Source organism: Rhinatrema bivittatum, chromosome 5, assembly GCF_901001135.1.
Source record: "Rhinatrema bivittatum chromosome 5, aRhiBiv1.1, whole genome shotgun sequence".
In the NCBI taxonomy this organism is placed as follows: domain Eukaryota; kingdom Metazoa; phylum Chordata; class Amphibia; order Gymnophiona; family Rhinatrematidae; genus Rhinatrema; species Rhinatrema bivittatum.
Window position 1 is genome coordinate 271,829,266 of NC_042619.1, and position 15,634 is coordinate 271,844,899.

At 43.4% G+C, this 15,634-nt stretch overlaps 1 protein-coding gene across 3 annotated transcripts in view; it reads left to right on the top strand.

Annotated features, from left to right (window-relative positions):
• The window catches only part of SLC23A2 (solute carrier family 23 member 2), a 289,448-nt gene that overhangs the window by 221,481 nt on the left and 52,333 nt on the right, over positions 1-15,634 (top strand). For all 3 annotated transcript variants that reach the window (XM_029604057.1, XM_029604056.1, XM_029604058.1), the window contains 3 exons: positions 40-221; positions 3,003-3,123; positions 13,987-14,143. In XM_029604057.1, the coding sequence (XP_029459917.1) occupies positions 40-221; positions 3,003-3,123; positions 13,987-14,143 (460 nt within the window). The remainder of the gene's footprint in view (positions 1-39; positions 222-3,002; positions 3,124-13,986; positions 14,144-15,634) is intronic.

The window sequence follows — 15,634 nt, forward strand, 5'->3', positions numbered from 1 at the left end:
CATTTGAATGTTTTTCTGTTTACCTTTTCTGTTCTTTAGATTCAAGGTGCCATCATCATGTCCTCTTTGATAGAAGTCATCATTGGTTTCCTTGGGTTACCAGGAGCTCTCCTTAAATACATCGGACCCCTGACAATTACACCCACGGTGTCTCTAATTGGCCTCTCTGGCTTCCAGGCAGCTGGAGAAAGGGCAGGCAAACACTGGGGCATAGCTATGTTGTAAGTACTCACAGGTTCCCTGAAGCCAGCACTTTAGTGATATTTAACCTGGATTTGAGAGAGAACTGAACATTATATAAAGTACTGTATAACATTTCAAATTGTATATGGCTATAAATTATATATATTTTTGTACCTAAACTTAGTCTGGTGCCCAGTGGCCTTGGCTCCAGTCTAATGTCATTGCAAACAGTCAAAAGTATTCATCATATTATGAGAGAAATCTCTAGCCATGCTGCTGTATTGACTGCACCTTACATCATGATGGCAGTTTTTGCTCATCTGAAATTGGACAACTTTGAGTAGCAAGGCTGTTTTGTGAAGGGTTTTCTGAATTGTAAGGCCATAGGGCAACCATTTGACTTTTCCTGTTTGCTGATGGTGCCCCCTTTGTAAACGCTAAATATTGGGCCCATGCCTTCGCAGTTGTACAGTTGGTCTGGGCAAATCTTGGAAACGGAAAAGAATGTAAGTCCAGGGAGAGAGGGAATAAACTGTGTAGTTGAGAAGAAAATCCTGCTGGTAAAAGGAATCATTGGCAGTTTTAGCCATAGTTGGAGAGTTATTGAGCTGAGTTATCAGTGGTCGGGAGCTGCAAAAATAAAATTTAAAATGCTAGATAATGGAGTGCAGCTGCTTTAAGAGCTCAGTGTGACCATATTAAGGGTTAAATATGAATTCAATTATAACACTGTGGTTACTTGGACCTTTGGTCTAACCTCTCTCATTCTGTGTATACAGAAGGTCAACAGAGTTGACTTTGGCATGGTTTTCATCTGGTTGTTTGATGCTGGGACAGCATCTGGAGTTCACTGTTGCAATTTTTCATGGGGAAAAAAAATCCCTACAAAATTGTAGAAATTGGGGGAGGTAAAAAAGCAGAGATGCAGTATGTTTGGTCAAAGGCAAATGTGAAATTACTGTAATCGTGTCAAGATAGATATGGCATATGTCAAGCCAATTAATTATGGCTTTCATTTGAACTTTAGTACATAAATCAGAAGCTAGAGTATTATACAAAGGCAGAGTAAGATTTAAAGAAAACTACGGATTGTGACCATTTTTGCAAATGAAATGGGTCTATCTGTGTAAAGTCCAGGGGCTGGTCAGTGCCTACCCTTCAGGGTTCAACCAGGTCTGTTTTTCAAGAAAGCCACCAGGTCTATTCATAAGTTGATATTACCCACAACAAATCTAGTTGATGTAAGAATTAGGTTAATATATGTTTGTTCAGTTATCCTGAAAAACTGAGGGTAGTGATCCTCAAAAGACAGAGCTGGTAAACTCTTTGGGCTTGCAAACTTTTTTTTTTTCCCTGTAACCCATCTTTTAATGTGATGGTAGCAAATCCTCTTAAACCTTTCATTTGTGATCATTGCCTCACCCTGCCCCCTTCTGACCCGTTTCATTCCTACCTGCTTCTCCCATCGATGGTGCCTCTTTCCACTGTGCCGACATCTAGAAAACAAAACTTTTGGTTCGGCAAGAAAGATAGCCAGTTGATAAATTCTATAAGTTTATTTTCTGTTCACCTTTGCAATAAATCATGAACTACCTTCATTGATTGGCTCTCCTTATGCATAGGCACCCTTGTTCTTAGGAAAATGTACAGGCTACATGTCACTTCTCAATAGTCATGGTCTATAGGTTACTTCTTGGGAGCTCTCTTGGATCCTCCCTATCCGAGACACCTTCCACCCACACAGGAGGTTGATGAATCTAGTATTGGAAGCTTGAAGCCTGGTCTTACAAATGCTGGAGAACCTCCCTCTCTCTCTGGGGGGGGCCTGCTCTTACCAGTTTCAGTTAAAATCTGCTCCATTTCTGGAGGCAAATGTAGGGGAAACCTCCAGTGGCCCATCCTTTAAAGAAGGGTGCAGCTCAAGAAGTGTCATGAAAGGTGGAATATAAATACAATTTAATTAAAATTAAAAAGGAGCCCCCCCCCCCCCCTGTGGCCTGGAATACTCCGAATCTCCCAGGCTCATCAAGGGATACTGTGTAATACAAAGGTCGAAGCAGGACAAAACAGTGGTCATGCCTTAATCATGGCACGAGCCAGAAGATCCAGATTCAAGGAGTAGATCCCACTGAGAAATTGGTGAAAAGCATAATTTAGCTTACAACGAAAAGAGTTTTATTTGTCAAACAAATTGCTGCTTTTTTTTTTTTCTCAAAAGGATATAACTCACAAGAAATATTTTCCTGCAATGCAAACAGCAATACCACATATAAGGCTTCCTCCCCCTACATACACATACACTGACTTTCAGGTCTCCAGGGCCTTACTCGGTTTAGTAGCTGACAAACTGATGCAAAATAAATTCATTCTGCAGTAAAAGGGAGAAGCATAGGTAATCTGTTTTTAGTTACACTAAGAAGCAGTACAAAAAAAAAAAACCCCGCATGTAGTTAATGCATAAATCAACCTCCGTATTATAAGATTGCAAAGACTAAAATTACAGAGTGCTTAGAAATCCTGTTTGGGCCTGAAGGATATTGTTTCCATGAGGCCGACATTGTTTAATTTTCCTGAATGTCTGCTGGTAATTTTACTGTCTCTTAAAGCTGAACAATTGTAGGGGGTGGGTGCTCAGTTGTTTATAGTGTGTATTAAATGTTTCCATTTTGTATGCAGGGTGGCTATTTGAGTTCTGTCCTAAGACCCATATTCTCTGAGCTATGCACATCTGTGTGTTGAAATGCCTTCCTCTGTCAGGGTGTGTTGTGGGCTTTTTTAATTTTTTGCTTTTATTTATTTTTTGTCCCTTTCTTTCCTAGGACTATTTTCCTGGTATTGTTGTTTTCCCAGTATGCCCGGAATGTTAAGTTTCCTTTACCCGTTTACAAATCTAAAAAAGGCTGGACGGCGTACAGGTTACAACTGTTCAAAATGTTTCCGGTAAGTAAAGGCTGGTCTTTCTTCCCAGCAGCTAAGGTGACGTTCTCATTCCAGGCAGCAGTAACAAAGACTTGATTGCTGCTTCCACATTTGAGATTGATTTCTCTATGTATATTTATTTTTGGGGGTGGAGAGAGGGTGGTGGTTGTGTGTATTTCATTTTTTTTTTTTTAAACACTGTCTGTTCTGCACATTCTTATTGTGATGGTTAGTGTAATTTTTGCCTCGTTCAGTGTTTCTGGCTGAAATTGAGAGCCAAGACTCCAATTTCTTGGTTGAGATTTGAATAGCAGCCTTGGGCAAGCCACTTTTCTCTTCTTGGGTCTCTGCTTTAACCATCTATAGGTTTTTCTTTTCCTAAATTCAGACTTGGCCGCAGGGTTTGCATACATAGACCTGTTCTCTCTGCTAAAATCTAAGTTACATGGGGAGTGAAGGGTGCAAGTGGGCTGCATGCCCTTCAATCAAAAGAAGGCTGCCTGCCATCATGTCTCTCATTGCAGTTTCCACCAGACAGATGTTCGCAACATGTGAGCTGTCATCTGGATAGAGACTGAACTCCCTTTGGGGCGGTCCCTGCAGAGAGCTCTGTAGACATGATGGTAATAGTGTTGCTGTGCTACAGCTGTTCTGTGAACACAGGGAAAACTTCCATTTCTCCTAGGACAAGCAGGAAGGTAGCCCTCACGTGGGTGACCTCATCGGATGAAGCCCGGCATGGAAAATTTATGTCAAAGTTTCTGGAACTTTGACTGTGCACACTGAGCATGCCCTAATCCATGCGTCCACACAGGGTCCCTCTCCAGTCTCTCTTTTTCAGCAGAGCTTTTGCCTCGTGATAGAGTGAGCTTGTGGCTTTTCCTTGGAAATTGCCTTTGAAAACTTTTCATCATCCTTTTCTGGTTTTCACGTGAATTCATCGAATGTGGGTCCTTGTCTGTTCCCTCTAGTTTCCCCAGCCAAGTTTTTCGTTGGTTTGGTAAGTCTTACTTCGCTTCTGTTCCCCCCCCAAGTGTCTTGATTGTTTTCCCTATTTGTTCACTATGGCCTTGTCTGTTTTCCGTTGGTGCCCCCAGTGTCCGAGGACCATGTCCATCACCGACCCCACGAGATGTTGTGTCCTCTGCCTGGGGGCATCACACGATGTCCGGGGTTGCTGCATGTGCGCCCAGATGAACCCTAAGGGACGTCACGCTCAACAAAGTGGAGAAGCCTTTGCATTGAGGAAGTCTGAGTCATCGGCATTGGTGATATTTGCACTGGGAGGCACACTGATGGACACAGAGCCACACTGATGGACACAGAGCCATCAACATCGGTCGGGCTGTTGGTTCTGTGACACTGTTGGTGGAAAGGGGGGGCTAGGGACTGGCCTCTGTCGGTCTTTTCCAAGTCGAGGACATCTGGTTCATTGTCGACCTCTGCACTAGAGAAAGACTGGGCCGTGGACTGAGGGAAGCCAAGAAAGCATCAGAACCAGTCACTCTATATGCATGGTTCTGGTCTTGGGAAGGCACCGCCTCATGCCGTGATGCCCCTGACGTAACCCCGCGGCAAGGAGTGCCCATCCTCCATTAATACCAGGGGTTTGAGACTGTCTCCATTGGTCCTGGTGCCAGTTGCTGATCCACCTTGGGGGATTCGAGGAAGATTTAGCCACCCCTCCTGCCTCCAGTTGGTTTTGATATTGGCATATTTCAAGGAGGAGCTAGAGTGCGGGGTCCAGTTGGCAATGCAGTGGGCATTGCAGGGCATCGAACCAGCAGCACCAACAGTATCTGTGTCTGCATTTGCCTTGCTGGAACTGCTACTAGAACAGCTCAACGTGCTTATCAGTGTTACCGATCCAGCTGGCACTGGTTCTCAGGAGGCCATTGATGCCTGGTGGAGCATTGATGCTTCCCCCAACCAATACGATGCTTGTTGCCAGCTCCATCAAGACCGGCAGGGACACAGAGGCCTGCAGCCCTCCATCCAGACTTGCCAGGGCCAGCACCGGTGCCACCTATGCTGGTTCCACTGGACGAAGGCCGAGCACTCAGGGCCCCATCCCCTGTGGACTATAGTGAGGATGAGGCACTGTATGATCCCAGAGGGATGACAATGTAGATTCCTTCTCCGAGGACTTGGAGGGTCTCCCCTCAAACCTTCTCCTCCAGGTGAGCGAAGGAGGTCTCCTCCAGGGGACCTGACCTTTGCAAGTTTTGTACGGGTGATGGCAGAGGTCACCCCTTTTCAGTTAATGACAGAGGAGGATGCCAGGCAATAAGATGCTGGATATTCTCTGGTTCGTGGAGGCCCCTAAAGAGATCGTGGTGGTCCTGGTGCACAAGATCTTTAGGGAGCTGCTGCTGAGGATCTGGGAATACCCCCTCACAGTACCTCCCGTCTACAGGAAGGTGGATGGGGGTTTACCTTGTCCAGCAGGCTACCGAATTTGAGAAGCGTCAGCTGTCACACCAATCGGTAATGGTTACATCCACTCTCAAGAAGGCCAAGCGATCTCTGACCCATGCCACAGCACTCCCAGGCAAGAATCATAGAGCAATGGATGGTCTTGGAAGGAAAATGTTCCAAGGAGCCATGCTCATTGCCCACATTGCCTCTTACCAGCTCCATGTGAGACAATACTCTTGTAACATCTGGAAGCAGGTGCAAGAGGTGGCCGAGCGATTGCCTCAACAGCAGCAAGACCCCTTCTTATCGCTGGTGCATCAGGGCGAGGAGTGTGGAAAACACAAGGTTCGTTCAACCCAAGATGTGTTTGAGACCAGCAGCAAGAATCTGTGCAGCAGGAATCAGCGACCGCAGAATGGAATGGCCACAGGCTTCTGACCTCTGACCAGAGGTACAGGAAAGACTTGCTGACCTGCTGTGCGTAGGAGAGAATCTCTTCGGAGATAAGGTGAAGGATGCGGTGGCCGAATTGTGGGATCACCATGAGACCCTTCCACAGCTCTCTGCTAGCACTTCAGACCCGCTCTCCTCAGGCAGGGTCAGAGGAAGTCTTTCTACTATCCGAGGAAGTACTATCCTCTGGCCTTTGCTCCCGTTCGCAGAGGGTGAGTTCACTTTCCGTCCCAGGCAACAGAGAGCTCCCAAGCCCCATTTGGCTCCCCAGCCAAATCCCAGGATAGGGTTTTGACTGGATCGTAGGGAGTATAAGCCAGCCACTTGTACCAGAGACGCTGGACCCCCAGGTTGGGGGTAGGCTATGGTTCTTTGTGGATCGGTGGCCCTGTATAACCTCAGACCAGTGGGTTTGTCCATCGTCTGTCAAGGGTACCAATTAAACCTTTTGGGTGTCCCACCAATTCCCCCCACCCCCCCCCCCGTGCCTGTTTTGGGGGCAAATAGCGCATCAGGAGGTACTACTTCAGAAGCTCTCAACCCTCTTAATGGCCAGAGTAGGCAAGCCTATTCCACCAAGGCAAAGAAGGTTGGGATTCTACTCCTAGTACTTCCTGATTCCAAAGAGAACAGGGGGACTCTGAACCATCCAAGACTTAAGGCCTTTGAACAGATTTCTCAAAGAAAAGTTCAAGATGGTTTCCATGGGCACCCTAACTCCCCTACTGCAAAAAGGGGACTGGCTATGCTACTTCGATTTAAAGGACACATACTCACATCGAGATCTTCCCAGATTACAGGAAGTATCTCAGATTTGTGGTGGGAAAACAGCACTTCCAGTCAAGGGTGTTGCTGTATGGGCTAGTGTCAGCCCCACGTGTCTTCACAAAATGTCTGGCCATGGTACTATCACAACTAAAAGACTATCTAGATGACCAGCACATTCTATATCCAAACCAATTCCTTCCTATCTAAAAGATCATTCCCAGTCAAACTCCTTCCCGATTGATGCAGGTGTCCCCCAGGGTTCAGCTCTCTTGGCAACTCTATTCAACATATACATGCTTCCTCTATGCAAATTACTATCTGATCTTGGAATCATCTTCTACCTATACGCCAATGACATTCAGTTCTACAAACCATGCACCAAATCCATTGAAAATGCAAGACTAACTCTCGCAACACACTTGAAGGCTATACAACATGAACCCCCTATCCAAACTTTAACTGTAAACACAAAAAACCCTGATATTCTGTTAAGAAGAAATCTACCTATAGCGACTCCTCAAACACCTTGACATGGGTAACTTCAATATTATACCCTTAGACCAAGTACAGGACTTAGGTTCTCGTCAATCTGTATACCTAACAATGGAAAAGCACATAAATAAACAAATTAAATCAGGATATGCCAAACTGTGCTTACTACATAGACTGAAACCATTTCTGATTCACATAGACTTCCGCACAGTCCTGCAGACCCTCATCTTCTCAAACTTAGACTACTGTAACTCACTTCTACTCGGCGTCCCCAACTGTCTTCTAAAAAAAAACAAAAAACCCAACTATTACAAAATGCTGCAGCTAGACTCTTAACAGGTTCAAGAAAATTAGATCACATCTCACAGTCACTGATGACTCTTTATTGGCTACTTGTACAATCTTGAATAAACTACAAAGTCCTAACATTAATGCACACCATCATCCATTCTAACAGTGGTTTTATAGATGTAGCTCTACAATCATGCAAGTCACAAAGATCATTAAGATCTCAAAACAAAGGACTACTAGCTGTACCATCATTACAGAATACTCACCTAACAAAAACAAGAAACCGCATGTTTTCAATAGCAGGCCCAACACTATGGAACTCTCTACCCGAGTATCTAAGACTGACTTCAGAAATTCAAATGTGACCTAAGAACCTATCTATAATGTCTATTTTAAAATGTATGATGTTTAACCTTATTAAGTCAATGTAAATGTTGATTTTATAATATGTATGTCATTTGTAAACCGTTGTGATCTTTATTTGGAATGACGGTATATAAAATGGCTAAATAAAATGTATCTGGCTGGAACAGAGAATGTAATAGCGGACAGACTGATTCATGCCTTCAGACCCCATGAGTGGTCTCTGGACACAGGGGGGTAGCAAACCGGATCTTCTACCTCTGGGGTAACCTGGATGTGGACTTGTTCATGTCCCCCTGCAACAGGAAGGTGACTCAGTTCTTCTCCCTGATCAGGTCAGATGGCAAACCAGCCTCGGATGCCTTTACCCAACATTGGGGCAGGGGTCTTTTGTAAGCATATCCTCAGATTTCTCTAATCACAAAGACTCTCTTAAAGCTTTGCGAGGATAGAGGGACTATGATCTTCATAGCCCCTCATTGGCCGAGACAGATTTGGTTTCCACTCCTTCGGGAATTGTCCATCTGGAAACCCATCAGTCGGGGGACTTCCCCAGATCTCATCACGCAAGATCAGGGCAGGCTGTGGCATCCCAACCTCCATGCCCTCTCGCTTACTTCCTGGCTGTTGAGAGGTTAATCCTGCAGCGGTTTGATCTTTCTGAAGATGTCTTGGGTCCTGGTGGCTTCCAGAAAGTCTTCCACTAGAAAGTCCTATGATCTTAGAGTTTATCTCAGTGCAATTGGCGCATACCACCAAGGTGGAGATGGAACGCCCATCTCTGTATAGCCAATAGTTGTACGCTTTATGCAGGGCTTGCTTCAATTGAAGCCTCCCCTAAGGTCTCCCGCTGTGTCTTGGGCCCTCAACGTGGTGTTAGCTCAGCTGATGGAAGCTCCTTTTGAGCCGCTGTGCTCCTGTAACCTGAAGTATCTGATCTGGAAGGTCATATTTTTGGTGACGTTCACTTCAGCGCGCAGAGTCAGCGAGCTCCAGGCCTTAGTGACTTATCCACCTTATACTAAGTTTTATCATGATAGGGTGGTCTGGCGTACATGCCCTAAGTTCCTGCCTGATTTCCATTTTAGTCAATCGTATGCGGGAAGGCTCCATGATCGTGGCATACAGCAGCATTTTGGTGGGCTGACCGCACAAACTGGAGTGATGGCATCACCCACAGAGCGCGAGAAAGTTTGTTGTGCCTGCAGATTGAGGTGATCACGCTTCGATGCGGCCTCATGCGTTGCCTGTGTCTCTGGAGGGGAGGGAACCTCCACAGAGACTGCAGGCAGCAAACGATGCACGTGGTCAACGGGGTCCATTCCAGAGGCTTGGGGTGGCAGCCATGTTGCCTACACATTAGAGTTAGGGCATCCCAACAGTGAGGTTCCAATAATAAGAAAAGTAGTCCAAGTGCCTGTAACTAAAAACTTACCTCAACTAAAAAAAATTCTAACTTATCCCTATCAATTAAAAAGCAGAATGAATTTACAAACAAAAAACACACTTTGAAATGTTTGTATGCTAATTCCAGAAGTCTAAGAAGTAAGATGGGAGAATTAGAATGTATAGAGGTGAATGATGACATAGACTTAATTGGCATCTCAGAGACATGGTGGAAGGAGGATAACCAATGGGATAGTACTCTACTGGGGTACAGATTATAATGCAATGACAGAGAGGAGCATCCGGGAGGCAGTGTGGCGCTTTGTCTAGGATGGCATAGAGTCCAACATGATAAACATCCTGATGAGGCTAAATGCCAATTCGAATCTTTATGGGTAGAAATCCTTTGTGTGTTGGGGAAGACTACAGTGATAGGAGTATACTACCATCCACCTGGTCAAGATGGTGAGATGGACAGTGAAATGCTAAGAGAAATTAGGGAAGCTAATCAAATTGGTAGTGCAGTAATAATGGGAGATTTCAATTACCCCAATATTGACTGGGTAAATGTATCATCGGTACATGCTAGAGAGATAACGTTCCTGGATGGAATAAATGACAGTTTTATGGAGCAATTGGTTCAGGAACCGACGAGAGAGGGAGCAATTTTAGATTTAATTCTCAGTGGAGCACAGGATTTGGTGAGAGAGGGTAACGGTGGTGGGGTCCGCTTGGCAATAGTGATCATAATATGATCAAATTTGAATTAATAACTGGAAGGGGGACAGTAAGCAAATCCAGAGCTCTAGTGCTAAACTTTCAAAAGGGAAACAGAAAATGAGAAAAATAGCTAGAAAAAACTGAAAGGAGCAGCTATAAAGGTAAAAAGTGTGCAAGAGTCATGGACATTATTAAAAAAAAACAAAAAACAACAACAAAAAAACCCAAACATCCTAGAAGCACAGTCCAGATGTATTCCACACATTAAGAAAGGTAGAAGGAAGGCAAAATGATTACCGGCATGGTTAAATGGTGAGGTGAAAGTGGCTGTTTTAGCCAAAAGATCTTCATTTAAAAATTGGAAGAAGGACCCAACAGAAGAAAATAGGATAAAGCATAAGCATTGGCAAGTTAAATGTGAGACATTGATAAGACAGGCTAAGATAATTTGGAAGTTGGCTGTGGCAAAAACTCACAGTAAAATCGTTTTAAAATATATCTGAAGCAGAAAGCTTGTGAGGGAGTCAGTTGGACCATTAGATGATCGAGGGGTTAAAGGGGCACTTAGAGAAGGTAAGGTCATCGCGGAAAGATTAAACGATTTCTTTGCTTCGGTGTTTACTGAAGAGGATGTTGGGGAGATAACCTTCTCCGGAACGGCTTTCATGGGTAGTGATTTAGATGGATTGAATCAAATCAGTTAACCTAGAAGATGTGGTAGGCCTGATTGACAAACTGAAGAGTAGTAAATCACCTGGATTTACTACTCTTCAGGATTCTGAAGGAACTCAAAAAATGACATTTCAGACCTATTAGTAAAAGTTTGTAACCTATCATTAAAATCATCCATTGTACCTGAAGACTGGAGGATAGCTAATGTAACCCCAATATTTAAAAAGGACTCCAGGGGCGATCCGGGAAACTACAGACCGGTTAGCCTGACTTCGGTGCCGGGAAAAATAGTGGAAAGTGTTCTAAACATCAAAATCACAGAACATATAGAAAGACATGGTTTAATGGTACAAAGTCTGCATGGCTTTACCCAAGCAAGTCTTGCCTCACAAATCTGCTTCACTTTTTTTGAAGGGGTTAATAAACATGTAGATGAAGGTGAACCGGTAGATGTAGTGTACTTGGATTTTCAGAAGGCATTTGACAAAGTTCCTCATGAGAGGCTTCTAGGAAAAGTAAAAAGTCATGGGATAGGTGGCGATGTCCTTTCGTGGATTTCAAACTGGTTAAAAGACAGGAAACAGAGTAGGATTAAATGGACAATTTTCTCAGTGGAGGGGAAGAGTGGGCAGTGGAGTGCCTCAGGGATCTGTATTGGGACCCGTGCTTTTAAATATATTTATAAATGATCTGGAAAGAAATACGATGAGTGAGATAATCAAATTTGCAGACGACACAAAATTATTCAGAGTAGTTAAACCACAAGCGGATTGTGATAAATTGCAGGAAGACCATGTGAGACTGGAAAATTGGGTATCCAAATGGCAGATGAATTTAATGTGAATAAGTGCAAGGTGATGCATATAGGGAAAAATAACCCATGCTGGTTACACAATGTTAGGCTCCATATTGGGAGCTATCACCCAAGAAAGAGATCTAGGTGTCATAGTGGATAACACATTTGAAATCATCTGTTCAGTGTGCTGTGGCAGTCAAGAAAGCAAACAATGTTGGGAATTATTAGAAAGGGAATGGTGACTAAAATGGAAAATGTCATAATGCCTCTGTATCGCTCCATGGTGAGACCGCACCTTGAATGCTGTGTGCAGTTCTGGTTGCCACATTTCAAAAAAGATATAGTTGCACTGGAGAAAGTACAGAGAAGGGTGACCAGAATAATAAAGGTCATGGAACAGCTCCCCCTGTGAGGAAAGGCTAAAAGAGTTTAGGGCTGTTCAACTTAGAGAAGAGACGGCTGAGGGGGGATATGATAGAGGTCTATAGAATCATGAAAGGACTTGAACGGGTAAATGTGAAACTGCGCTTTCTGATAGTACAAGGACTAGGGGGCACGCCATGAAATTAACAAGTAACACATTTAAAACAAATTGGAGAAAATTCTTTTTCACTCAATGCACAATTAAGCTCTGGACTTTGTTGCCAGAAGATGTGGTTAAGGGAAGTTAGTGTAACTGGGTTTAAAAAAAGGTTTGGATAAGTTCCTGGAGAAGTCCATAATCTGCTATTAATCAATAGGGAATAGCCACTGCTTGTTGCTGCCGTTCATAGAATGGGATCTATTTAATGTTTGGGTACTTGCCAGGTTCTTGTAGCCTAGTTTGGTCATTGTTGGAAACAGGATGCTGGGCTTGATGGCCCCTTGGTCTGACCCAGTAGGGCATGTTCTTATGTAACTTCCAGGCAGGCTAGTGGTTTGGGAGAGAAGAGAGCCACAGTAGTGTGCTGTAAATCCTTGGCATTTCCTTTACTGCCCCAGCTGGGCTCTGAGGTTACTGCCAACAAACCAGATTTAAGGGAAGGAAGTGGACCCCATCCGAATGTGCTTCCCCTCCCCCCCCCCCCCCCCCCCCCCCTTACTTGAATTCATAAAATGCATTTGCCTATTTCCAGGAAAACAATCAACAGAGCAGTTTTCTAATGTAATCAAACTACCTTGGCTTTGTTGCCAGACCGCTGAAACCTAGAAACTCCTCTCATCATCCCAGCTGCTCTCCGAGTCTGTGAGCAAACTAATGTGCAGGAGTACAGCTGGAAGTAAGAGGACACCGTTGTTATATTATGGATTCCTGCGTTGTACGTATGTTTAGAAGTACACAATACGTAAACCCTGAGAGCAGCTATAAGCATACATAGACCAGTTTAACTACTGAAATTTCCCCTGCTTTGGAATTTTTATTTATTTATTTTTTTACTCTAGTAGTGTCTTCCTGCTCAATTGGAGCCAGTACTGGGATCCTGGTACCATGAATCTTCATTCACTACTATGAGTGGCTTTTTCCCCTCCTCCTGTTGCCAGCAATGATTCTGAGGCCGGGAGGCATGTGCCAGTGCTCCTTCCAGAACCTTGCTTCATAGGCAGAAAATCTAACTCCCTCCCAGTTAGGGGTTGTAAATAGCATCAGCTGACCTGGGACCCTTTCACACGGCGGTTCCATAGCACGGTCACTGAGCCACCGACCTGTTTTTCCCCCTCCTCCTGCTTCCCACCCTCTGATTTTGTGAGCTCATGTAGGCATGAGACTTTAAATTAGTAGACAATTGTGAGGGAACATTTTTTGGGTTGGGAATGGGGAGTGATTCCTAAATGAACTGTACGTTGTTTTGTACTTTCCTTACTCTTTCTTCCCATTGCATTGGGATGCTTTTGAATAAGTAACTGCGACCTCATTTCAATCCTTGAGGTGGCCGTATTATTTCTTTTTTGTAACTGTTTTGCCTACAAATCCTATTTTCCCCCTAAATGTTCCTTGGCCCGAGTAGATTTATTTATTTATTTGAGTTTTTCTATACCGGCATTCGCAATGGAAATCGCATCATGCCGGTTTACAACTAACAAGGGGTGAAAAGGAAGATATAATAAGAACATTAACAGGTGCTGAAAGAAAGGTTGCAGTTACAATAAAACAGGGAATTACACAACTTGGAGCAGTGAAAAGGCGATAGGAATTTATCAGAGAGAACAAATTTGCCAAGTAATGGTGTTTACAAAGTTATGGAATTTGCAAAGTTATTGATTGCCATGTTAAGGTAAAGTCTGAGCATCAGTTAATGGTGAATTAAGGTTCAGCTGGGGTCTGGAAAGGCTTTCATAAATAACCACGTTTGTTGGTGTAGATGTTGGTGTCAAAGCCTACCTATGCTATGTAGTGACCCAGACTGTAGTGGGAAGCCATGCTAAGCTTAGCTTCTACTCCAAGCTTGTTCTTTCTAGTTGCAGTCTCGGTTATGGCTTCCAGCCTGTGCAACTTTTCACTATCTTTGCTTCTTTTTTTTTTCCCCCCCCCCCCTTTGTCACTGCAGATCATTATAGCTATTTTGGTTTCCTGGCTACTCTGCTTCATCTTCACTGTGACGGATGTCTTTCCCCCTGACAGCACCAAGTATGGGTTCTACGCGCGCACGGATGCCAGGCAGGGGGTTCTTTCGGTAGCACCCTGGTTCAAGATTCCTTACCCATGTAAGTGTCACACATCATTTGTCCTCGGTCTCCTTTTCCCTTCACCAAAAATGAACTTGTGGCAAGAATCTAAATATACTTGCTTGTTGATATTACAGCTGACCTTCCTGTTTCCTTTCTTTTTTTGTTGCTTATAATCAAAATCTTGATGCTGTGAGGAATTTATGTACATAAGCATGTGATTGGAACAACTGACTAGAAAGCCTATGTTGTAATTGCTAGAGTGGGTAATAAGCAATTTGACAGACTAGAAAAGCAAAAAATGAAAAGGGAATGCTATTTCCTGTTTGCTAATGCCCTGCGAGTGTGAGGCAAATTATTCTAGTGCCTCACGGCATGGTACCACTGTGTGGCATCTCTTTCACTGGGGAGGGGTGGGAACCCTTCCAGCATGACAACACAGGACTCTGTTGTGCAGGGCCAGTGGTGATCTTTTTGCAGCTCTGTGTGAACAATTACTGCGCTGGCCCATCCTTAGTCTTTGTTTTTTTTAAGGGGGGGGTGGTGTGTTTTGTTGGTTTTTTTTAACGTTTAATTTGTTTTCTTTTTCTAATCAGGCCCAGTGCAAGGGTATTAGGCATCCTAAGTGAATCTTACTGCTTTGTGCCCAGCCTTCTCCCCACAAAAGACATCTTCACGCACAATTTCAAATTATGCATTTATAATAAGATTTTGCATGAAAAAGGACACTCAAAGTACAGTCTTTTGAAATAAAAATATCACAACAGCATGTATATTATATTTACATGCACTACTGTGGTGTAAACCATAAAACCCTGCATAAAAGCCAACAAGACATTTGTAACACATTTTGGGTGTGGGCTTCAGAAAGCCATGAGCAAACTAAATTACAATATAATACAAATACAATATAAAAACCCACCCATTCCAAAACAGCACTGATCGTCAGCACTCAAACAGTTATAACCCTATGAAAAGGTGACCCTGCAAATATTACACTAGACCTTAAAGCACCAATATACCTCCTATTAGGAAAACAGAACAAACCAAGCTTCTATAGATCCCTACATAGAAATGACACATTAGCATAATACTTAACCTCAATCACATAAGCAGAACACAGACAGACCCTCACCAAATACAGATTAAAATGACCATAAAGTATAAATGAAAAATGCAGACAAACTGAACTTGAAACCACAACAAATCAGATTCCGTATGTAGTGAACAAATGGAAAACAAAAACATTGTCATTCCTCAGGAGACATCAAACAATAAAATCAAGAAATATAAAGCATCAGTCATAATAGTAAAACAATACTCATAAAAAGAATGAATGTTTTAAAAGTGGATGAATAGAATAACATCCAATAATTTAAAAGCCCATATAATAATTTTTAATTTCCCAAACACCAATAAAATATTTCAAAACAGCACACACATCAAATTATACACAATTTAATTAAAATCAATAAGGTTAAAAAAAACACTCGCCCTCTATACCTGAGATTGCCATGGATTAGTGGGATG